Below are 26,326 nucleotides of genomic sequence, written 5' to 3'. Positions count from 1 at the left end.
AGAGTTCAAAAAATTAATGTGCCTCATAATTCAGATTGTTTTAAGCTATCCTAGTCCCATTTTTGACCAAAAATACTGGAGTAATAATCATCTCAGTAATTGTTCTTGCAGTTTGTATGCTATCAGCATTTAGTCTAGATTTGATAGTACATTTAACTAACCTACAGTGTCCCTGTTTTCAAAAAACTTCAAACATAGCTAATTTCACATTTACACGAACAGGATGTTCACACAAATATTAACTGCAACCTTCTGAGGAACAACACGTAAAGCTGTATTATAACATCATTTCAAAATTATTATTCAGAACATGCTGTTTAAACACAGATAGGTCAGAGTTAAAGACCATGTGTACACAGAAATTAAAACACTTAAAATTTCAGATTGGAAATCCAGTTTCAGCTGGATTGCCTTGGCAATTAGTTCCATATTTGGTAACCTGACTTGCCAAAACACACAGCAACTATCGTGCATGTGAAAAATTACTCCTATTACTCAAATACCAAATTTTAAATGTTTAAAAATTTAGACATAAGCTTTTAGACATGTGGCAGCACTGTCAATCCTAGGAAAACATCTTTGCAACTAGCCTTTGGGGGTTGCAGTTGGGTCATCTTTAACGTTCCTTCCATCCCAAAACATTCTATGATTCTACAACGATAAATCAAAGCAGAATTTGTAGAGGGTGCATCCACATTTTCTAGCTTATTTTGTTATCTAGATAACAAACCACTCGAGCCTGTAGCTATAACCATAGAAAGTCTGGTAAGAAAGGCACTAGTGCTCAAGCAAATAAATAATTGTGTTTAGCTGTGCACTATTCACCCTTCCTTTTATAGTAGAATTATTTCCTTCTGTTTGGAAGGAAAATCTGTAACAGAAATCTAAAAAATTCAAGGCCAAAAAAAATAACCTCTCCCTACTTTACCTTACACAGTTTGTGACTGCATAGCCCTCCAGAATGGACGTAGGTGATTTTTCATCCTTAAGACTAAGAATTTACTCTGTTGCCTACAAGTTATTGCCTAGGGTGTTTCTAGAAAACACAATACTATAACTGAACTGCTACTTACCCACTAGTGTACTGGCAAACCTCTCTACAGAAAGACTGAGCAGAACATGCCTCTTCACTGTTGTCATGTGATCGAGCTGTAGGGGATTCTGCACAAAGATGAATCACACTGTAAATGCACTTCATTTGTGACACACATCTCATTTTATATAATCTGACCTCTTTTGTTCAATTGTATTACAGAAATGTTTCCACTTTATTTTGCTTAATTCTTTTCTATTTGTTGTTTTTAGCCTAAGAAGTGTTCTCCTAAAACTGCGTGCTATAAAGAATAATATTGATTAGCGCCCCTCTGCTTGACCTCATGTAAAAACTGCTTCCTTTCCACAATCTTCTGAAGTTATTGTCGTATATGGATTAAGTTACAGGAAATTGTTTCCTTTTTTCCTTTTTTTTTTTTTTTTCTCCTCATTTTTCCCCTCCTGTCATGTTCAAGAAAAAGCAAAATTGTAGCTAGGACTAACTGTAGGTTACTGACAGTATTTAACAGTAATATGAAATACAGAGAAAAGTTAAATTCCTCTCTATTAGCATAGAAGATTCCGTACTTCAGATGTAGGCATTAAATAGGTTGAAGGGTAAAGAAAAGTATATTTCCAAAATCCATGCTAGTTCTCACTGTGCAGCTCAGAGTGCTGCTGCTGGGCAGTGCTTTGTTTCTCCTACAAGGAGTGAAGAGTGTAAGAAGCTGCCTACATGACTGACTTGATCAAGCACTAATGTGTAAGTGTTTTGTTTTCTTCTGCAAAACACACAAAAATTATATAATAAAATGCTCCGAAAATGATATAGAGCTACTTTAAAAAAAAAAAGTTATTTCTACCTAGCACTAAATGTCATCTATTATGAGAAAGTTCATACCTGGAAAACACCAATGGTTACTATCAATATGTTCATCCATTATTTTTAAGAAATTTTGTAAAATGTTAAAATAATACAACCCAAATACACACCTACCTTTTGCTGAAGAGATAACTATTTGTGTTATGTGTGCTAGTGTAGTCAGATGGAAGAGGTAGAGGTGGTTATAGGCTGAACTAATTGATGAAGGTTGCAAGTCTACAGCATCCTCCCAGTATAAAGATGGAAACGATAACACAGTTCCCACCTACAGTGAAAGGGAAGGAGTAAATATTAAAGTAACAAAAATTTGGTAATAATTACATGGGTAATATGAATTATTATAACTTACATTCTCACTATATGGTTACGTTTCATTCCTGTAGTCAATTAAAATGCATTCATTTATCTTGCTAGTTTTAATTCACAAAGTGTAAACAAAAATCATTGAAAATAAACACATTGTGTCCCACTAGCATGTAGGAAACTCAGACAGTTCCATTGTACTTGCCAGTTTATAGATAGCTTGTCTGTTTCCTAGAAAGCTTAATTTCTGGTTCATCACATAAGAAAAAAGCACATTACAAAAACACTAGAAAGGAGACTAAGCACTGGTTAAGAAAGGCAACCAGTGCAAACCAGTTTTTGTTTTAAGGTAGAAAAAGCTATAATAGAGATTTGCATTAAGAATAGAAAGAAAAGGCTAAGAAATAGACAAAAGAAGATAATGAGAGCGAACATGAATGAGAAGGTACAAGAAGCCTGTTGAGACAAAGAGGAAATGAGCGGAACATAAGCTGAGAACTGGTATATTTCTCAGGTTTTTTTTGGAAGTTTGATAGCAATGTAGGTGGTAAAAAGATTAAGATTACAAGCATGAAATTCCAATAGAGTGAGACAAAGACTTGAAAAATAGATAAACAGTAGAACTAGACGTAAAACACCTGCATAGCAGCCATACCTAATAATATGCTTATAGGCAGTGCACATATGTAATAATTTAATTCATACAAGTGAACAGAATGCGGGACTACCCACAGGGTAAAATTACACAAAAACCAACACTCTAAAGAAGTGTATTAATAGGAAGAATAACATAAACCTACTTACCAAAACGTGGAACATATCTACTTCTAAGAGGGATGGAGTATCTTCCATTTTGAAGTTTGGTAGAAGAACTACAAAATAAAGATATTAATTATGTATTTGTTATGCACTTTCCTCTTTCGGAATTAACTGCAAAATCTGAATCTAGTGTCAGAGCCTGAACCACTTGTGTTTTCATCAAAAAAAGTCTAAGCCTCTGAAGTGATAAAGTATCTAGCTATTTAACTGCTTATCACTTACTTGACTGCATCTATTTAGCAACTTCCACATGCCCAAGCAGCTCAAAATTTTCATGACAACCTCTTCAAAATTCTGAGATAAAAATCTCTCATTTATTTCTTCATCTCACCCTTAACACCATGTTAACACAATTTAGCAGAATCCGAAAACCTGTACCACACCTAAGCATCCTGTCCAATATAAGGCGTCAAATAAATACAAGGCGTGTCAAATAATGGGATTCACAAAGGCCACCACGTTAAACAGATCAGCAAGAAACATGGGGGACAGGTATGTGTCTCAACCCAGTTCTACCCGAAATACAGGTATCTTAAACTTTTTCGAGGACTTCAGTGATACAGAGCTGGGTCAACAGAACTATCATTTACTTTAATTCAAGCAAAACTTGGTGATGTAAAGGAACATAAGAGAAACTGAAGTTAGCGTTGTTGTCAGTAGTCTGTCCTTTCCTTTTATGCTGCATTAATGGCGTGCATCATCTTTTAACAGAAACTTCTGCAACACAAAAGATAGGAAAGACAAGGAATACAATACCTCCTAGAAGACGAATCAGATGTTTTTGAATCAGGACTTGTGGTGACGTTGTTCTCTGAGCAGCTGCAAACTGCACTAATGCTTTAAGGCCGCTGTGCTAGAGCACAAGAGAAAACAGTTGGACAGGAACAGATAACAGTGAAATAAATCAGTAAGAACATACCCCTACAAATAGAAAACATCGATAAGTGAATTCATAATAAGTAAATTAAATATGAAGTAGAAGCATGCTGTCCAGTATGGTTTTTATGTTATCAATCTAAACTAAGTATTTTCAGATAGCTCTCCACAGAGAATGATCTTGATGCCAGCAGTTTCAACAACATATGTGTAAACGTATTGCAAATCTACTTGCTCATACCTGTCTATTTTGTAGAGATCCAAATAAAGGCTTGCCTTCTGTTTCCAAGAGGTTTTCTTAAAATTAAACACAGAAAAAAAAAATTAAGTTGCTTTGTTTTACAGGAACTAATGTAAAATTTCTGTTTGTCTTACACACTTAACTTGTTAACTTAATGCAAGATAAGTTTTCTTCTTAGTATACGTCTTTCTCTTTAAAACTTAGCATAATTCTGATAAACAACTCACTTAAAATTTTCTTGAAAAAATCCAGCTTAAAATCGCTCCAAAGGCTTGCCACATAAATGGCTGTAATAGGCATTTAAAAAAGAAGTTAGTTTTCAGATCTTCCTAACTATGGATTTAAAGGAATGGTAATTCATATTAATAAGACATTCTTTCGTGTTTTTTTTTCCACCACATGTATGGTTAGCAACTTCAGAATATGAAAGACCACATTTCTTCAACAAACTGTATAAGAATTCTTTAGTAATAAAGACAAAAGAAAATAATGAACCCTGCCACGTAGTTGATTCAAGGATAATTAAAAATATTAAAGTGTTAAGAAAGTGTTTTTTTTTTTTTGAAGAAAATCCAAAAGAGGAAGTGCTGTTTCATACTTGTTAGATATTTAGCTGCACAGTAGGCGCATGCATGTCAAAGATCTTTGTCAGCCTTGAGATATTCAAATGTACTTAATTAGTAACATGGAACATGATTGCTCCCAGCTCTCATAGGTTAAACTCACTAATGTTGGCACTACATACATTAATCAGATGAACTACCATGTAACAAAAACATCCTTTTATTTATACTGGATTAAAGATTATCATGTTATTGTCCATGTAATTACATATAATAAATATTATTAATCTATTACATATTGTTCTTCCTTCTATAGAACTATCATTATAATTGATAATTTGTAATTTATAGAAGCAGATAGTATACAATTTTACAATTCAAACGATCTTAAGAGTTCTGAGTCACAAAAAGAAGCAAACCCAAATTACACTTTACCTATACACTGGATGGTAAAAGCACATGTGCTCCAGGTCATCATAGGGATTCGATAATCAGCTTCGTTTGGAGCAACTTTTAGTCCAACTCTATAAATGGTGGTTGCAAACAGAATAAGCATCTCCTTGATACTGCTTGAGTATTTGGCTCTGCAAAAGTAAGCAAAGAATTTCAAGATAATTTCTGAACTATTAATAATGCTTGTTACTTAGAAGTCAATCAATCACTAACAAAATCAAGGTTATTCATGAAAGAATTACTGAATACAAAGACCATTTGTCTGTACAGAGGAGAACAAAATCACTAGCATCCAGTAGTAAACAAGTACCTTGATATATCAGCATCTGAAAACAAGTGAAAGCTATCCCTGAAACAGACATACAGCAGAAACATTAAGGCAGACAGAGTTTAACTAACGTGCCGAGAAGCACAGAAAGCGGTGAAAATCACTGGAATTGTGGATTAGAAGATTCTAGAGTCATAGTTCTGTACTAAGAGAATAAGAACTGCCAGACTGGGTTTGAAAAAGAGGTCCATCTAGCTGTGTATAGATCTGACATGCAGTGAACACTGAAGTACAGGTAAGGCCATATTCAGACCAAAAAATTCAATGTTTTCCCTCAATACGTATCCTGAAATATACTTAAGTTATTTTAGGGAGAATTAATATAGTGTAGAAAGAACTTCTGGTAATACTTACGAGGACTGAACTCCAAAACTAAGGATAGAATTGAATTCTAAAGCAGAGCTTCCCAATCCCTTGTTGACGAAAGCTGGAGCATTTTGTTTTTCTCCTTCCAGAAGAAGAAATTAGATCCACATTAGAATTCAAAGAAATTGTTACAGTTTTTATAGTAGCCTAACAGAAGTGAGACTTGTATTTTTAACTGTTTTGAAAATAATTATTAACAGACTTCACCAGCAAGACTGTTTTCTAATCATCCCTAACATTTTCTTCTATTCCCAAAAACATGAAGATTAGAAGTAGTGCTTTGCTACTACTTTTTCCTCAACTTGGCGAGGAAACTATAGCAGAAGCCACAAAAAAATACAAAACACTTTCCTGCACCACAGGACTGCAAGGAAAGCATTGATTCTCTGGAACTTCTGTTTTCTAAACAGTCATAAACGTTTTCATTTTGGCCCCCTTAATTTATTTTTTCTCCTTTTTACTACAAACTATTAGGCAAAAAAAAAATAATTAACTTTGAGTGTTAATTGGTAATCATCCTATCTAAATGTATGTAACTTTCTTCTACAGGGAAGGCAGCAGGAAATTAACAGAAATCAGAAAACTGGTGAGTTTTCTGGAGAGCACTTTGAAATCAAGGTATCAGATTAGAAAGGGCTGTGCCTTTAACCCCAACTTTATTTTATACTGTCTTGATTGATACCAAAACATACCCTTTATTTGATATTTTCTGTTGACATTACTTAAAACACGCACTGGAATATCAGATACCCCACAGAAAAGCTTCAGAAGGAAGATAATAAACAAACCTTTTGCGTTTTTCACACTGTAGCCCGATATCCTGACTAGGATAATTTCCAGCCACCTAGCTAGGGACAGAATTTGAGCTACTGCCTCTGCATCCTCACTGAGAAAAAGAAACGCAAAGAAGTTGTTACTTCAACACTCAAAGGATCTTTACAAATAATCTTTAAAAACAAAATGTGCATAGATCAAAACACAGTAACTCCATCTTTGCACAGTTTTGCACGCTTTGTAAATTTTGAGTAAATGCTACCAAAACAAGCATTAGCTATACTATACTATTAGCTGTACTATATCTAAATCTTTTCTCTTTTGGTGTACACTCCAAAAGTAGTTAGTCCAGAAATGCTTTAGAAAAGGATTCTGAGAGGAAGTATATTTGGGTGAGTAGTCAATAAGGAGATAAGTAGTCTTTTATACAGATTAGGAAGGTCAGCCCGAGCTTTCCTTCCTAAAATTTCAAAAGCCAACCCAACCCAAGGTCACACTTCTAAAAGATATATATACACATATAAATATAGATATAGAAATTTAAAGGCTACACAATCTGGAAATTCACCTGTTTATTTTTTGAGCCTGCAATGGAACGATAGGAATCACGGTATTGCACAGAGATTTGCAAAGTGGGCAAAGATACTCTCCATTCTCCAAGTCAAATATCTGTTCAACATGCAGACGTTGTCGAAAGTTCAGCTGCATGGCTTCAAAGTACCTACGACATTGAAAAGGGAATTGCTAGAAAATGGAATGGCTCAAACATGACCTGAAAACAAATGCTCAAGTAATGAAAAGTGTTATTATCTACAAGTACTTATCCAAGCCAACAAATAAGTCTTTTCCTTTTATAACTATTTCATATGTTTATACAGGAAAGTAAAATAGAACCTTTGATCATCTATTTGAACTCATTCAAAAAGGCATGGTATACCAACTTAGTCAAAATGATGGTAACTTTTTCTTGCTTTTAAGATCCTTCAAAATGCATTTTATTTTATTTTTTATTTTTTTTTTTACACACCGCACTCTTTAATTTTTCTACTATTCTCTCACATCTTCAAAGCAATGAAACACGGACGGTATCTAATATCTTTCATAAGAAACTCATTAGAGAAAAATTGAAATAGCATTTTTACACCTTTCAATTTTAGGAAAACCTACTGGTAACATTTCATGAATGAATAATCAACTATTTGTGGCAATGACCGAGTCTCATGACTCGACAACAAAACTGCAGCCTTCCTTTAGAAGAGAGGGTAATTTGCATTACAGTATCACACGACCTACTTTAAACTCAACAGGAAACTGAGAAGTAACTATGATCTTTTTACAGGTTTACATTTTGCTCCCTCAGCGAATGAAGTAATCCTTCAGATTTCATTAATGTCTCAGTGGTATTGACATTATTAGGAACAAAACCCAACATTCAAATCTGCTTGCCTGAATACAAGCAATTGAATTTAGTACTAATACCCAGACTGGACATGTAGGATCTATAAGACATGAAATTATTGAACTTTCACACTAAGGTAATTACTAGTTATTATTTTGCTTTTGAGTATTACATCTTAAGATTTAAAATAACATCTTATTTATCTAATAAGAGAAAATTTGTTTTCAGAGGTGATCAACAGAAGTCCTAATAATTACACAATATTTACAACAGTATTCATTACATATATATACACACACAATATACATTTATTTCCCCAAATTCAAACAACTATTTTATTGCAAGCAACTCTTCTTTCTCATACATGGCAACTACAAAGATATTCCATTCATTTGTAGTTGTACTGTTTTATAGAGTACTTTTGCAGTATTTTTAGGCTGCACAGATACTCTGCGCAGTGTGGCAGGCATCATTTGGAGGAATATTAGTAAGTTAGAATGTCTGTTATGTAATAAGTAAAAGACTATACTCAAACCTTCTGTGTCATCCCGTATGAGAAGAGCCTGTTGTCCATTTTAATCCCATTTACCCATACAGCAAGTCATCTTTTCTTAAAAAGAGCAAGGGAACTGAGCTCCAGTGTAGCACTACTTAGATTCTACGTAGATGTGGATGGATCTGCCAAGAGCAGATGTATTATACTTGAGGAACATAATTCCATATCATTTTAAGTGTGTGCACCTATTTATTTTGTACTGATGTGTTTTGTTTTGTTTTTTAATAAAAATATACAAATAGAAAAGTAAATAGTAAGCACTTGAAGTTTAGTCAAGCTTTTAAAGTAAAATGGCACAAGTATAAAAAACAGCCTCTAGAAATTGTTTATATCATTTGGCAGCATGAAGTAACTTCACTGCATGACCCAACTCTCTATCTGTTTATAACACCTCAGTGGTATTTAAGTTCTAGTATTATTTCACAGTATTTATCTTCTTTATCTTTTTTTTTTTTTTTTTAAGAGTTGCTGAATCTACATGTACTCAAAACGCAAAGAACACCAGCTTTGCTATCTGTAATCATGCACATATAGCTAGAGGCAAGAAGGATGACCATATTATGCAGGCTGAGTAACTTGGTCTTTTAATATTTCAGGCTGTATTCTAATCCAACATCCTTGGTTTAAATACTGGGCACCTGCAAACAATATATATCTAGTGTAGCTTTTAACCACTGTATCAATTCTTCTCTCTTTCTTTTTATTAGAGTTTGCTCACCATGGGAGAGGAACCTCTACACTGGCAGATCTAGTCTAAATGCCAGATTTTCATCTAAAAACTCACTGGCGTAACTCAGCTTCATCCTTTAAGCACTGATCAGATAACAGACTTTCAGAGACAATGGAGTGTTGTTGTAGAACACCCATCTGGACGACTCCTAATGGTCCTCATGGGACTGTTAAAAAAAATCTACTAGATATGGTTTCTTATTCTTGACCATTTTTACCCCATCAGTTTTACTTGCGTAAATTGATAACTCCTTATATATTCTTTGGGTCATAGAAGGCAATTGATACCTTTTGATGATGCTTTTCTTCATCGGTTAATAAATTCTCTTGTGCCATATTTCATTTTTAGATGAGTGCATAGTTTGAATTCTTAATTCAATAGCCACTTACTATTGTGTGTTCTCAGCGTGCAATTAAATGTTTCAGAAAACAGATCAATCAATATGAAAAACTTCAAAGACCTTGCAAAGACCTATCCTTACTTCTGCCAGCAGGCTGCGTGCATCACATGGCCACAGCTTCCTGTGTGGGTTCCACATGGTAAATCAGGATGCATGAAGAGAGGATCTAGTGTATCTAGAAAAACACAGCAGAAAAAAATATTGAAAGAACAGCAACATATCTTCTAATCAATATGAATAGAAATGAACGACAGTATACATAGAACATAAGCCTTCAGATTTTGTTTTTCCACAGTTCACAATCACATTATGCATTTCATGAGCTTTTCCAGATCAACACTCTAACAAAGTAATCACAAGACAGAACCCGTTTAAATTATTATTTAATATTATAGTATGCTTGAATCACACTTGTAGCTTTATGATGTGTTGTACATCCACCCTGGGATGATTTCACCTAAATATTTGGCTAGGCTGTTATTAAGTCGGACAGAAAAATAAATTATAATGAAAATGAGAATAAGTTAGCTGCTTCTTCCATACCTTCAAAACCAGTTATCCCAGTCAAAGAATTAGGGTGGCTTACTACGATCTTCTCTCAACAAATCCATGCCTTATATTTCTTATCCCTTTGTCTTTATAGTTTTTATAAACCTGTAATAATTACTGCCATTCAATGTACTTCTAGGCATCTAAGCTCTCTGAAGTCAGAACTTTTTAGTACTTCCTGGTTTCACTTTTTTTCCCCTAAGACAAATACTTGTTTGCTCTTCTTAGCCCTTTGAGCTCTCAACTATCTTCCATGCATTTTAAAAGATAATCAAAGATTATACTGAAGAAAAAGTTTTGAGAGTACTTTCAAAATTATTTTAATAGTTGCTAAGGTGAATACACCAGAATTATCTAGATAGTGTTGCAATACCTTTTATCTCGTTCTGAACTATTTCTTTTGTTAAAGTCAACAGTGGAACGCCTGAATTTTCTTTTTCAAAAAGAAGAGTGCAAGAAAGTCAGTGAATACTTCAGCTTTCCATTTTCCTTCTATTTATTTTCTTTCTTTCCTGTTAAATAATTGACCAAAATCTCTCTCATGCTTAATCAACTATTACTTACAAAAATTTCTGGTTGGTCTTTGTGTTTCTTGCTTCCAATATGTCATTATGCAGCTCTAGTTGTGTATGATTCGTTATATTCATTCTTGAACAATGTTATGTAATACTTGCTTATGCTTTTTTGTTGTTGTTTTTAAATGTAGTTATTACTTTACAGACATGAAAAAACACCTGACACTACCATACGGGCCTCTGATAACGTTCATGTATTTCTTCCATATTGTCGAATTTTACTGGTGTACTTGAATAAACAGGAACTGTTAATATTCTTTTTTTTCCCCCCTCAAAAGTGACTGCTCCCACTAGGTCTTGAAGTTGTATATATCTTCTTGTGAGAATAACTAAAGCATTTTCTGATAGCCTAAGGAAAAATGTAATTTTTCATACACTTCTCATTCTTAATTTTTAAAGCATGGATTTTAGGAAAGTGAAAAATGTTAAACTGTTCCAAGTAAGAGCTGGCCATTTAGCCATCTGACTGAATACAGAGTTTAAACAGGTTCATAGGAGACGAGGCTCTAGGTACAGAGCTGCTTGTGTTCTAAAAGAAGAAAATTGCTTACCCCCTGAGAGTTCAAGAATTCTGCTTCTATTCTGAGTTAAGGCAGTTGATTTCTGGACACAGGCAGATAATACCATAGCAGCACTTTCCAGCTTTACTTCCTGCTCCTCCTGACAAAGAATACATGTCAGAACTTCTTTCTCAACAACAGATGGACCTCGTTTGGGACCCAAAGCAATTCGGGAGTAATCAATTGAAGACATGCTGTAAGAACATAACAATAACAGATGAAAAATCATGAAATAACGGATGAAAAATAATCATTTTTTTCTTCTAACGAAACAGACTTACTCTTCCAGGCATCTAAAATCCTAACATGCTGCTAGCATCTCCAGTATTATACCAAAGTGCTTTACAAAACCAAGCGATGACAAAGTGACGAAGAAACACTTCAATCCTCACTAAAATGCTGTATTTTTTTTAAAAAAGAGAAAGTGGTAGCCACTTAACACTGAATAACACGTTGATATGGGTTCAGACAGCAGTACATGCAGGCAACTGTATTCAATACAGATTGAATTATATATATTTTAATCTTACAGATGCATTGTAATTTTATTGAATTCAGTGTTTTGTGACACAATCAACTTCCATGTATTTTAAAAATATTTCTTATTCTAGAAGTTCAGCAATGATTTAAAGATTGTTTTAAAAACTGAAGCTCACAGAAGAGATACGAATCCTCTTGTTGCTGTTTTTCAGATCTATTTTTCTGATTAGTTTTGTGCAGCCTCAATTAGACCAAAATTGCAATTGTATTCGGTATATTTTTGAAGAATCTCTAGAACAGAAGCAATCCATATGACCAAAATCGTATCACTGCTAAAACAGATAAACATAGCTACCCTTAAACTATTCTCCCCCCAAATGATAAACCATATCAAAACTCAAAGCTCTGCTTGGAGCATCAGAGCGGTTATCGATTGTCAACTGTACTCTAACACCTTGCCTACTGAAGTAGTCGCATCAACAAAAGTTCATGGTATAAAAAATTGAAACATTTCTGCACCTGGCTGTTTTTACCATGCACGGCAACACTACCCTTGTTATCCACCACTCATGTTAAAAAAAAAAAAGGTCCTCTCTCCTTCAACTGTAATTGGCTTCCATTTCCATTTATTTCCCTGCTAATGCAGTCTTTCCTCTAAAACTGACTCATTTAAAAAAACATTGCAAGAGTAGTTATCTAAAAACGCAATCAAATAAATTCAGCACAATAACTAAGAAGAGAGTAAGACACGAAGTGTGTGATAAACATTACAAACACATTATCATACATTGCTGTAAATATATGCTAAAGTTAGGACTTTAAAGTTAGGATTTATCATAATAGGTAAGTGGTTTATCCAATACAAGCAATGATGTGGTTACATATTTGAAGCCTCAACAGAGGAAAAAGGAAAAGCTTATAATACACCTAGCCACCTAAAGCAGCACAGGAGGAAATAATCATTTCTAAATTGTATACGACCTGCATGACAATAAAGGATTCACTTGCCATTATTATAGCATATGTAATTACAGGATATTGCAGAACTAAGTTATCCAGTCTGTAAAGCACCAATTCACTCTTAAATTATTTTTCCTTTCCACCAATATAAACCAAACATCTTAAGTATAAAATCAGATTTTAAAAAACAGTGAATAGAAATAGCAGCAACTTGAGCTACGAGAAGCATGTTTTCTTCATTGCAACTTAACCATAGCCAATATGCGTTATCAGATTCTTTACAAATTTAAGGTTTTGTACAAGGAAGACAGTCATCTCCTAAAGTACAGTGATGTCAACTACACAGATTTCTAATGATATTTTTCAAATGTTCCATAATAAGTACCTACGATTTGAAGAAATAATGTTCTTACTGTTTAATTTATGCTTATCTACAAAAAAGCAAATCGACTGTTCTAACATCAGCAAACATGCACTACTTCTAACACGATTCTTCAACAGAGGACTTAAAACTAAAAAGGGAAACAAATTTGCTGACTGTGCTGACAATTTATCTTCTGGACCGTACACTAGGTATTTTTATAAGGCAGTATCACATTTTAGGTAATGAACTCTTCCCCACCAGAGCTCTGGATGTCTGCTCTTTCTTACCTTTCTTCCTCCATAATAGCATCTTCTTTCCCTTGTGCCTCCAATGTGTTTTCATAAAGGAGTTTATGGGTTTCAATGAAATTCCTCTGCAGAGCAGACATCTGAGCCATTATCTTCTGACGATGTAGCCTAGCTGCTTCTGCCTTTCTCTTCCTCTCAGCTTTCTCTTTATCCTGAGTGCTCTGTGTCTGAGTACACCAAATCACAGGCAACAGAGAACATCAAAAATTAGAAGAATCCTTCCCCAATTATAAGCATATATATAGTACTAATATCAAATTCCTTAACTGATAACATTTTTGTTTGGTTGGTTTAAAGTTTTTTTTAGAGATTTTGACAGACCTACAAAATGTCACTAGAACCATAACTTGCAGAAAGATAGGATCAACGACACCTGATCCATTTTGTTTACCTTCTATATTCTTAGGAAACTTTAGTGAACATCAAGTTTACTAGTGTTGTTATTTCCAACATAAATTAAACTTTTAAATGAAGCCCCTGCTGTGTACTCCGTATCTCCCTTACAGAAATTTAAGAAACTTTTATCTTGAACTATTTGCGGAGATCAAAGCAAATAGATGGTTCCTTCATTTCTGTGGCAAAATCTTATGCATCTGAGGACAGCATTTTCCACTACTCTTCTTCAATGTAGAATGGACAACTATTCTTCTTCCAGTATTTCTTCATCTATCATATTTCCAAAAATTATAAACAAAGTATTTATATACTTTAGAAACATGGAAATTGAAAATACAGGTAGATACAATTTAAATATATGAAACCTAATTCCTCTTATTAAATACTTTAGGCACAAATTCAATATTATATGCAGTTTCCGTTCAGGATACCATTATTTTCTGAGAAAATGAAGTAACAAGAAATTGCTTTATAAGTAGTGGACCTAACAAATTGGTTTCTTACGGACTCTTGTGTTTCGTTCCCTTGCCTTTCTAGCTATCATATGACACCTTTCTCAAAAAAGAAACATGGCATATGCTATGATAGGTTTAGAGCTACACATGCGATGACTGGACGAGGGGTTGTTTGGCAGCAAGCTGTTGCCAAACAGAACGTGTAAGAGCAAACTGGCCTGTCTTCGCACACTATCTAAAGGTAAATGGATTTCTTTTCTGTTCAGCTGCCTATTGTTAAAAAAAATAGGTAGTGCTGCAGTAAACTTGAAAATCTCCACTCCACTGTCTCACTTGATCACCGGGTTTAAGAGATTACTTTGAGGGAAGGGGGTAGAGACTGATGCATAGACAAAGTAATCACCTAAGTTTGATTTCTTTATCAGGCAATCAAGGCATAGCGGATTAGCCTCTTATTAGCTCATGTAAATTACAACATAGCATTTTAAGTGTATTTATATTTGTACAATGACAACGTAATAGAAAAGGTGATCAAACCACAAAGATAAAGCAGAAATAAATAAAAGCAAATTCCCTTCCTCTTAGAGTCTAAATGCTATTAGTAGGCAATATATTACAAAGTAATACCTACAATGGTATTTTCATATAACAATAAAATTAGGTACCTATTTCAAAACACCATTAAAAATATTACATACAAGATTTCTATTGAACTTTATTATTACTATTACCTCATCACCTTTTGTAGCTTCTGAGACTGATGTAGCTGCTACTGTTGTCAAACTAGATTTTTCTCTCATTCTCTTCACTGTGTCAAACATCTAGGGTGAGAGGTTTAGACGTTAAAAATGTAATAACAGCCAAGTTGCATTTTATTATAGGTAAGATCAGAGCCCCTGATTTTTAATTTTACATCTTTTTCCGATTGTCAAATGGATGAAATCAACTGCCATACTCTTAAACTATAAAAAGGGGTCCTGCAGCCAAAGAGTAGTGCTCAGCATGAAGTAAAATTCTCCCAACTTTTCCAGCCCTCCAGCGCTCATACTGCTAAACAAATAAAGCTCTTTCATCAGAAAGACATCTGTACATCAGAATGGACAGACTGCTAGCTTATTTCAAGTAGTTGAGATATGGTCATCCCATGGAAATAGTCTGCAGTCAGCAAAAATCAACGTCTAGAACAGAAAGCTTTCCAGCTTATACCCAATTAGTTAAAACCAAGCCTAAAAATTCAATTTCTACTCCTTGAGCTATCTTTAATAAGAAACTCGAAATTCTGATAATTTTAAATACTCTAAATTTGTATATCATTAAAAAGAGTATATGTTAAGTACATTTTTTACTTTTGCCCTTAGAATTTCAGGAGAAAATCTTTTAAATTTGCCACCCTATTCAGTAGTAAATTTGCACCAATTTCAGTACTAAAGTAGTTTTGGAATCTTGCTGTGGATTTTTACCTTCTTTTCTACTTTTTTCCCAAGAGTTCTGTGTTTGCAAACTAAACCAAGGCCACTGACGCCCCAAATGGATGAGGACCTTGATAGTGCTAAGAAGAAGCAGCAGCCCACTTTTCTATGTTGGGGACAGTGTCATAGCTCTAGAAGTTTTTCCCGTCTCTCACTGGGGAAAGGCAGTGAGATGGTTGGAAAAATACCATAGATTAAATGTACGATGTGGCCGTTAGTTAGATCATTCAGACTGAAAACATAATACAAGCTGCCCCTAAAATGTATTCCTGATTTATAAACTTTTACTTATCACTTGCTATTATTTCACAACAGAAATATAAGGAATGAAAAATATTTGTATGTAAAATATATGTATGTAAAAATACACAAATGGAGTAGAAGTGTTCCAACAGTTTAAGCTTCTTAAGAAATTGCTGCAACTGCAAACACTAATGGATTATATATACAGGAATTATAACATCTTTCATAACAGCTTTCTAAATTACTAAATGAGATCACGCTTGTCTCCCCATTGAGTACCTGCAGTATCCAATTGATCATGTCCTTCTGTGCCTCTAATTGAGGAATTCTCTTTAATTTTTCCAGAAGCATTAATATGTTTACAGCATTCAAAGCTGAGCTTCCCATTCCTTTAAAACAGAAATGCATGGATTCGGGGGGGGGGGGGGATAACAACATCTTAATGTATCTACAACCATGAACATGCCTTAAAACATTGCTAATTATATAGCACACATTTATGAACACAACCTCTGTAGTTACCGTTCTGTCTTAAGTTCACCCATTTATTCCAGATAAATGTAGTATATAATCTTTCTCCATTGTACATTAATAATTTTTCCTATTTCCAAGAGTAGAATTAGAGGGAAAAACAGAATTGCCTTCAGTTTCAAAGAGCATCAGTGGAGCTCTTGTATTTTAAACTAGTTTGCTAAAAGGTTCATTATATATAAGTTAATTCCTGTCACAAAAGTACAATTCTGTTAATTTTCTTCTTCACAGCTTGGTAACATTTCATAAGATTTTTTTTAGGCATTCTTAAAAATAAGCATGCTTTAAAATTTGGACCATTCTCTTCAATTAGATTTCCTCTGCAGCACTTTCCATTTGAATTTGTTAGACATTTTTAAAAGTAAGACAAAAATGTTACAAAAACCTTCTCTTTTCCCTTTTCTGTAGGTTTTTCTTACCAAAAAAACTGATTACTTCTCTATCAGTTATGGAAATGTATAAATGTTTTTTTTTTTCTGGTTCTGTTTAATAAATTATTTTTTACCAGGGCAGAAATTTATTACAGTGTTATTAAAATGTAGTGCCTTGTACATTTGAAACCTTGCACATGCTGTCTTCCATGGACCTTGATTCAAGTCCAGAAGAAGCCTACGAAATCACAGTCTAGTATTTACACATAGGAAACCAGAACAGGCTCTAAGCGTTGTCAAAAGCAAAACTAAAACTGACAAAGAATTTTCTCACTAACAACTTAAATATGAAAACTTTTAGTCTACTTCTATAACGATCATGAAGCTTTTAAAACAGAAATACATTCAGTTTGATGATAATACTTCTTGCTCAATAAGAAAAAAATGACAAAAAAGTGACATAAGAGTATCTTCCAGACTCAGTAACACCTCTTTACACAAGGTTTTTGAAAAACTAAATAAATGCAGTTCAAGAAGCTTTCTTTCACAATTCTTATCTCTGTTCCAACTCTCAAGTGACAATTATGTCTTTATAAAGGAATTTTTTGTTTCCTACACAATGAAGCAGAAACTAGGTAAGATGAACAAACAATGGAAAACTATTTAGAAAATGTATGTTCCAACTCCCACTCCCTAGACTTGAATGTTAGATTTGGAAATGCTCTCTAAGGACTTTGAAAATAAAAAGAACAAAAGCACACTGTATAGCCATTAAGTTTTGCTTCTACTATCACTACCATAACAAAAGACTAACTTGCAGGTCAATCAATAACTGCATAGCTCAAGTGTATGAAAGATGGAGACAGTTCTCTACAATCCACTGTCTTCTCTTAATTTCTATTTCAATAATACTTTTGTGAAAGAACCACCATGTGGTACCTATCACCCATATTACTTTTTTTTGTTTCCTTCACAAGGAGATAAACACATCTCTTCTTCAACATATCTGTCAAGTGGTAGCAAAGCAAGCTACTCCAAACCTGATCTCTCTATCATTTCAAATAAATATTTCAGCGGTTTTCAATTCTAAAGTAAACAGTGAATCCTTTCTGACTAAAATAGTTAAATACTTTCTTCTAATTTATTTTTGTCCTTAGAAAATCAAGCTAGTCTGATTTACTCTGCTCTTTCAAGGAAAACAAAACATACTTGACGCTTTGTGATAAAAATCAAAGGTTACTTCTTCTTCCGGAGACTTCTGTAGCTGCTGCTTCTCTTCTAGTAACCCTAAAGAAAGGAGATGAAGCACCTAAAAAGAGAAAAATGTTAGCTGTCATTCATTGTTAAGAGTGCTGGAAAACCAGTACATGAAATAAGGATGTTTAATACAGTTTCTACTATAGGCTTATTATATCCATGATAAAACACAGAAACAAGAATAAGTGCAAAGATCATACATGAAAGGAGATATGACAAAACAATGTAATTAACTTTCTTTTGTACTTCTTGCACTACAATAAACTTTGCACATATTAAAATATGAATCTTATTTTACTGATACATACAAACCTATAAACATCTCTAAGATTTATAACAACAGGTTTGGGGATCAAAAAGTCATTTCTTATCTTTCAAAGTTAATCTCTGCACATTTTGATCATAAGCTTTTAATGTAATTATCATGGGAAAAACAAAGTTAACCATACCATTTGGATCATAGCTTCAGTCCACAAGTGGGTTTCAAGTTCTACTGCTCTCTGAAGGATGGTCCGCAGTATGTGCATCATAACATCACAGTTCAAAAGCCTCACCACATTACTAAATGCAGGACAGAAGTCTGGAGGAGGAGGTGGTGGCAATGCTAGAAAATGTGGATATGTGAAAATATTAGTAAATGTACTGGCACCTCATCAAAGATTCGAGCAAAAAGTAGAGACAGGAAGCATACTACTACCAGTGAAAGAACAATTAGATCTTTTCAATTAATAAAAATATGCTCAAATCCAATTGTTTGCCTAAGTCAGGTTTTATCTTTAGTAAAATTAAGTACTTCTAATAAGTTCTTATATAAACACATGCAAACTAAGCTACACAAGCAATCTTTAAATACAAGTCTTTAATAGCTTGCACTGCCTCTTGTCATTTACGTATCACTAACATACAAGAAGTTTGTTTTGCATCAGATACATTTTCTAAGTAGTTAAAACTTAAACAAGGATGGGATGCAAAAATTAAGATATTCAACTGAAATGGCAATCTGGGAAGAGAAAAATTATCTTTTCAGATTAACAAAAGTTGTCAATAGTTGATTTTTATTAAATTGTTTATTTTACTTAATTGTTTACAAAGTCTTCCTCAGATCAACTCAACTAATGCTCATGCCTTAAGTGGTTAAAAGTAAACTGGAAAATAATGTTTGTGTTGCAACAGAAACGTATTCTGTTTGTAGTTAGCATGTAGTTAGTAAAAGTTTGCAGCTTTTAAATAAGCAAATTTTGGTTTATAAAACACAAGCTATTTACAGAATGGGTAATGAGCATTAGTTCCTGCAGCAACCTTCTCTAGAGGACACTACTGTGTATCACGTCTGTGCTACAGAAATTACTCACAAAAATAACTTATGGTGAATAAATAGGAGCCATAAAGACTAAGTTGTTTAATTTATCAATAGTTATTATACCATGTTGATTTGTCTACTGGAAATTAAAATAACATTTCAAAAATTCCTAAATTACAAAAAAAAGTCAGGTGCTAATTAATTACAATTACCACAAATCACAACAAATGTAGTATGAAATCGGCTATCCATTGCAAGTCACAATACGTCTCACAAAGCTCATTTATATAAAAAACTACATGCACTACTGAATTATGTTTATTGAGACATTAGTTTCGTATGTTTACCTTCATCTCTGTTTTCTTGTTTTCTTCTTTTCTTTTGTGTATGTTCAGCCTACAGAAAAGGTAGTGTTTTATTATCATGTCTACAGGAGTATGCAGTGAAAAAATGAGAAATGCTAATCTATCAAATGTGGCAAGACACATAGTCAATACTTGGTCATGCAACTAGAATCCAGTATAAAAGCTGTTTAATACTGAATTTTGCATTTCATTTTGTAGTAAAGAAATAGCAGCACATACTTTCTTCTTCAATAAAATTGATAAAAGCAATATTTGCTTTCTTCAAATTCAAGGACAATTCTCAGCACACTCTGTTCTTAGCAGTTAAGAGAGTTAACACAGAAGTCACCATGGGAAAAATATTACAAGCCACACCACATCAGTTTGTATCAACATTAACTTCACTAGAAGTTTAGTTCTCAAGTTAGCTGTATACACTCTTTCCTATATCAGTTTCTTTACATTCCATCAACTCCTTTGATTCAGCAAAATTCTTTAGACAGTGATAATCACGTGCTATTTTTACCGTTGAGAGCGATTCTTACACTACCTACCTTACTGTGCTGGGTCTTAGTATAGTGATAAAAGAACATATTGAACTCTTTCAAGCATTCGTCTTTCAGTTCGTAAACTCCATGGCCAGACACTCCTGGTTTCCTTAAAGGAAATATTTCAAGACATACAGATTAATTATGTATGTTCAGCACATCTTTGAATGTACGCAAACCAGTAACAGGATTTATTTTCTGAGGAAATGCTAATAGTCAATGAAATAGGTGAAGGTTACTTTTTTAACTTAACGAGCATAGAGTGGGTACAGTTTTGAGTCTTTAATTTTGAAGACTGTTGACTATCATATATTCAATATATATATTCCATATTGTATGGATATGTTCAATCTTCCATATAATTCCCACAGCAAAATTTCTAGGTACACCTATAGCTGCCATTGATTAAACATAACCAATGTAAGATTTGAAATAAGGTATTCTAAAACAATTAAAATTACAAGACATTCTTGTGACAAAAAAATAGCAGACATTTGAACCGTTTTTTCTTAACTGTCACAATTGTTTTCCTTTTTTGCATACGTACTTTTTTTAAAAAAAAACATCTCCCATCTGAAAGCTATACCAAGTAGCACATTAGTAAATAAATGACATTAAACCAATGATTAGGTGATCATCAAGAAGTACAATGAGTTGTTAAGGTTCCCAACCATCTTTAAAATTAAATCAACTTTTCAAGATTTTCCCACTAGGACATGAGATCACTAAACTCCTGAGGCTCCTCAAACTGAATTTGAAGAGAGGAGTAAAAGGAGAGAAGCAGCAGCTTCATATATTCCATATACTTTTCTTTCTTACGCATGTTCTAAAGTATGTATATTTCAAGACAGAAAACATTAGCTGAATGGAGAGTGTCATACAGCTTGCTTAGCCCATATAAGCTATCTAATTTCATGCTCAAGGTACTTATAAAACAATATTAAGAACTTACTTAAATGTAGCCACTTTATCAATTACATTCTCCAAGCCAGTTTCATTGTTCTCCTGGTAAAAAATTTTGTTTGGCATAAGTATATAATGATTCAAATATCTTCAGTATTATACTATGAACAACAAAACCAGACATGCAGATTTAGAACAATTCTCTAATTCATTAATTATTTTGCCCATTGTTACTCAGAAAGCGGTTATTCATAACTGGCAAGTTACAAGGAAGTACCAAAGACATAACAAATACTTTCATCTGCTCATGTAAAATTTGATTTATAACAAAGCTGATCTCCCTGAACAGAGCAGTGCCTTACTCAACCTCAACGGAGGGGAAAAAATATTTCACTCCCTAAGAATAGTCAGTGTGGATCACGTGTTATTGGTTTCTGATTATAATCCAGGGTATTATATTTTCAAATAATCTGTTTTGGCATTGATTGTTGGCCCTGAAAGCTTGCACTATAAAATCTAAGCCACAGCTCTGCCTTGTGCGTAAGTTTTCAACAATTAGAATAGAATGGTAGGGTTTGAAAGCTATGACTTTTCAATGAACAAGTTGAAGTGATCAAATTAGAGAACCATGTTTATTGATGGCAAACAGGGCAACTGGATTCTGTTCTGCCCAGTCCTAACTGCGCCAAAAAAGAAAATTTTAAAACTTTTGTTCTTGAATCTGGAAGAGGTGTGTAAAAATATAGTGGGCTTTTTTTGTTTGTTTTTGGTGTTTTTTTTGTTTTGTTTTTTGTTTTTTTAATCAATCCATCTTTTCATCAAAATGCACAATCCCCATATGAACCCCTTCGGATTAGACATTGCTTCTATCTATGTTGTTTACCTTTACATCAGTAAGGTAGCACCATTTGTAATGCTATATTTTAATTCTCAAACCAACATCTGAGCTTTTTATTAGAAATGAAATACTTACTTCCATACAAAGATATGGAAGATAAACAGGAGAAAGACATAAAAACAGAAAAATTTAAGGAAAAAAAGTAGCAACCCAGGACTCACGTTTTCAGGCAAGGACTTGGTAATTGCACTATGCGCCATCGGCTCAATACATAGTAGATGGATGATTTCTCTCATGATAACATCTTCCTTTGTCACATTACTCACTCCAGGTACATATCTTTCTCCTACCGAAGTACATCAAAAGGAAAAGAATCGCATAAAAGACAGTTACAAAGCAAAATCTGGGAATGTAAACATATGCTATCCCAAGTGTCTGAGAGGTAACAAGACAGTTTTTTTGTTTGTTTTTAGCCTAGCTTCCTAAAAAAAATGGGCTGTTTCTTCTCATGTTCCACCTTAATAGGAAATTATTAAATTATCTTATTAGCTTTTTTCGCCATGTAAAACCTATTGCTTCCAGCTGACAAATGTTTGTATTAACAAACCATCTATTTAAAATAGGCACTTTCCAGTATACTCTCCATATCAGATTCTATGCTGAAGTAATCAAGCTTGTTCTTCCAAGCTGTAATTATCCATTACTACCAGAGTAGAGAGAAAAAACAAACTTACCCACAACATAGATGAGAATCTGAAGCATCTCTTCTATTAGTACGTTACATTGTTTAATCAATTCCTACAAGAATGAGAGAAATCAGTTAAAAAACATTAACAGGAAAATCTGTATATGAGAGTGAGTTTAGTATTGAGATGCACTGCTTCAGTGAAGCATTATATTGTGAGAAGAACCCTCCCTCTTAATGAGTTGGAAAAAGATATAGATATATAAAAGATATTATAGATATTATTGTGCTATTGAAGTGCAAGGTTCACATGCAGGAAAAGAAATAACAGAAAAATGTATCCCAAAGGAAGGGTTATATCAACATTCAAGCCTCAAGAAGTAGCACAACAATTGAAGCAAGTTTCATCAAAAATAGACAAATACTACATATATAAACTCTGTAAAGAAGTCATTTGCCTGTATTTTAGCAGATGACCTATGAAAACGTTATTAACAAGGAAATCAGTAAACAGTTTACCTTGTGAATGGGGAACACTAAAAAAATTGAAAACCTAAGGAAATATATGTAGAGAAGGCACATACTAGATGGGACAGGCATTGCTCTGGTCTTTTTATTCAATCTTACGCTGTGCCAGTAATGCTGTTCTCTGAACTGCCTTGCGACTTTGAACAAAGCACACCAAAGAGGGCAAAATCTGTTTACTAATTTTGAGTAAGAAAGCCTCCACTGAAAATATAAAATCATTTCTGTCTCAACATCAGGAAAAGCTTCTTTATTGAGCAGGTGAGTGAGCACTGGAACAGGTTGCCCAGAGAGGTTGTGGAGTCTTCATCCTTGGAGGTAAGGCTTCCCCATTCTCCCTCCTTGGAAATATCCCAAAAGCCACCTGGATGTGGTCCTAGGCAACCAGCTCTAGGTGGTCTTGCTTGAGCTTGGGGATTGAACTATATGGCCTCCAGAGGTCCCCTTCCAACCCAAATCATTTTGTGATTGTGTGCGATTTGTTTAACCACTAGGTTCTGTGTTGACTGACTTAATGTGGTCAAAAAATGCAGCGATCAACAGTAGCTACTTTTTCTAATAATGTTCCACGCACTCAAAGTAAACAAATTCATTAGCAGATATACTTGACACTTACCTGATCTTTGGTGGGTTTGATCCTTCTGAATGCATCAGCAAGCTCATACCTCTGCAGTATGAGCAACAGGAAATGATTTGGATCCATAAGAGATGCACCAATCTAACAAAAAACAAATATGAATATCAGTTACCATTACAATTCTTCATTAATTATGAAAAATATCCTTTTAATGAGAAAGTATTTTACAACAATACATATTTAATTAAGATTAAAAACATGAGCATGTTGTGAGTCAAGCAAAAAATGATTCAGACCATTATACCTGGAGCATGATGATATCTTTATCATACATCTCTTCTCTGCATTTAACATCTTGATAATAGAATACCTGAGAAACATGAAAACAAAATTTAAGCAGAGAAGTAATGTAAATGCTGAAGTAATGCACTACCAGATCTGTACCAGTTAATGCCTGTTTGAGACTTTGTCAAATTGTAAAGCATCTTTATTAAGGTAAGGCAAAGTCCCGTGTCTCTTTCAGAACAAATGTACTTTGATAGCAGTGAAAAATGATTTTTCACTTTTTCAGAGAAAATCTATGCCATATTCACCTTTTCACAGCCACGCTCCAAAATAACATAATTCTAATGCCTTCTACTCATTAAAAACCTTATTTTCTTTCTCCTACCCCAGTTCTGACAGACAAATTCTACAGGGGGCTACTAATATTTACTTTGATTTCACCAAAGGGTTCTGTGAAAGGTAAGTTTAAAAAAAATCTGCCGAAGACAAAAAAAAAAGTAAAGTCAAAGGAGGCACAATACAAGTACCTATGGGTAGACTCTTGCAACAGAAAAGCCCACCAGTATTATCGAATGTTTGTTATTTCGAGTTATATAGTACTCAGAAGTTTGATATGAGATTAAATAGTTAAATATTTAAAATTTTCTGTTAGAAGCAACAGTACTTATACAACAATTTCTTTAACAGATCTGAAAGTAGTCTATAGTAGACATCAGTAAAATTATTACCATTTCACAGAAGTCAGAAGCAGTACTAAAAGATCAAAACAGTTTTCTAACACAGGCAGGCAAAGCCATTGATAAAACTGGAAATAAAACCAAGTTACCTAAATTCCTATCTAGAAATCCTTTAATTTAGTAATTTTTTGTAGGAGTAACACCCATGACCTATTTCTACACTGGATGAAACTACCATTGAAAACAATACTGAGATACACCTGCATACATGATTAGGACCAAGTCACTGCTGTATAACCTAGAGAGTACCTGGCTTATCAGAGAGAGTCCATTCCTTCTCCACATCTCTGCAGCTACCTGAGCAACCAAAACAAGACATCGCAAAGGATATTCTACTAGCAGGTCCACCTGAAATTCTTCCTAGAAGTAAAATTAAAATGGACAGAAAGATGGAAGGAAAGAAGGAAGGAAAAATAAGTCAGTCAGTGATTTTTAAGCGTAGGTCTTAATAAACAAAGACATGTTCCAAGTTGCAAAATAACCTGTTATGAAAGTTTTAAGATATAATTTTAAGCTTTCTCCTTCCCAGAGTATAAATCACAAGCAGCATTTGAATAAGTATATCTTACAGGAGAAACAAATTCATGTAATCTTGATATTCTTCCAGTCTTGCTTAATCGTACATGAAGACCTACAAAACAAATAGGAAAAAAATATATCAAATTCATTCAAGTTTGTCTTCCAACCAGTTCCAAAAGTTAGCTAAACTGCCTGCAACTCAGAGAAATAAAAGAAAAAGTTAAAGTTTATTTAGGAAAGATTTGTTACTGCCATTATTATAATTTTATTTTTTTAAGATAGAAGATCTATTACATTATCACAACAGTTCTTACCAGTCTTAGAATTCATCCTTTTTATGAATAAATTTATTCATTTAATGAATTAATTTAAGTCATTTACATGGAAGAGATAAATAGTATTAACAAGCTTTTAATTTCACATTTAAATTGCGTAATGTCAGTAACAACAGAATTTCTAGACTACAAGGCTTAACAGATTACCATCTTTGCTATATTCTTGGTAGCAAATGATGTGAAGAAGAATCTGCAGCTTAACAACAGTGTATGATTTTGTTTGTATTGTAGAGAAAGTGGTGATCACCCACCGCTGTGGTTCTTTGTATTCTGACTGGAAATCTGTCCTGGAATGCTGCAAACGTATGTCTTTTAGAAGGGGCATTTTAACAGGCTTAAAATACATACAGGTGGAAAATAAATTTGAGATACAGAAGTGATGACTGTTCATTTAGGCATTTTAAGTAGGAATAGAAACAGAAATTCAAATAGTTTAGAGAAAACTCAAGATGTAATGTTATATTATTAAAATATAAAATGATTCCTTCT

The 26,326-nt window shown here is 33.7% G+C and overlaps 1 protein-coding gene across 4 annotated transcripts in view; it reads right to left on the bottom strand.

Annotated features, from left to right (window-relative positions):
* Positions 1-26,326, bottom strand: part of UBR1 (ubiquitin protein ligase E3 component n-recognin 1) — a 69,446-nt gene that overhangs the window by 10,456 nt on the left and 32,664 nt on the right. For all 4 annotated transcript variants that reach the window (XM_080595924.1, XM_080595923.1, XM_080595921.1 and 1 more), the window contains 25 exons: positions 25,553-25,614; positions 25,233-25,343; positions 24,266-24,331; positions 24,001-24,102; positions 22,909-22,972; positions 22,396-22,520; positions 21,386-21,438; positions 20,440-20,542; positions 19,889-19,937; positions 18,691-18,845; positions 18,194-18,293; positions 16,362-16,471; positions 15,102-15,191; positions 13,499-13,686; positions 11,399-11,601; positions 9,805-9,898; positions 7,207-7,359; positions 6,653-6,750; positions 5,853-5,946; positions 5,153-5,301; positions 4,155-4,210; positions 3,794-3,890; positions 3,023-3,090; positions 2,030-2,180; positions 1,074-1,161 (listed from right to left, as the gene is read on the bottom strand). In XM_080595924.1, coding sequence (XP_080452050.1) covers positions 1,074-1,161; positions 2,030-2,180; positions 3,023-3,090; positions 3,794-3,890; positions 4,155-4,210; positions 5,153-5,301; positions 5,853-5,946; positions 6,653-6,750; positions 7,207-7,359; positions 9,805-9,898; positions 11,399-11,601; positions 13,499-13,686; positions 15,102-15,191; positions 16,362-16,471; positions 18,194-18,293; positions 18,691-18,845; positions 19,889-19,937; positions 20,440-20,542; positions 21,386-21,438; positions 22,396-22,520; positions 22,909-22,972; positions 24,001-24,102; positions 24,266-24,331; positions 25,233-25,343; positions 25,553-25,614 — 2,629 coding nt within the window. The remainder of the gene's footprint in view (positions 1-1,073; positions 1,162-2,029; positions 2,181-3,022; positions 3,091-3,793; positions 3,891-4,154; positions 4,211-5,152; positions 5,302-5,852; positions 5,947-6,652; positions 6,751-7,206; positions 7,360-9,804; positions 9,899-11,398; positions 11,602-13,498; positions 13,687-15,101; positions 15,192-16,361; positions 16,472-18,193; positions 18,294-18,690; positions 18,846-19,888; positions 19,938-20,439; positions 20,543-21,385; positions 21,439-22,395; positions 22,521-22,908; positions 22,973-24,000; positions 24,103-24,265; positions 24,332-25,232; positions 25,344-25,552; positions 25,615-26,326) is intronic.

The sequence above is a fragment of the Anser brachyrhynchus genome (assembly GCF_964034855.1).
Source record: "Anser brachyrhynchus genome assembly, chromosome: 5".
NCBI classification, from domain to species: domain Eukaryota; kingdom Metazoa; phylum Chordata; class Aves; order Anseriformes; family Anatidae; genus Anser; species Anser brachyrhynchus.
This window is presented reverse-complemented; position numbering and strand designations above follow the sequence as displayed.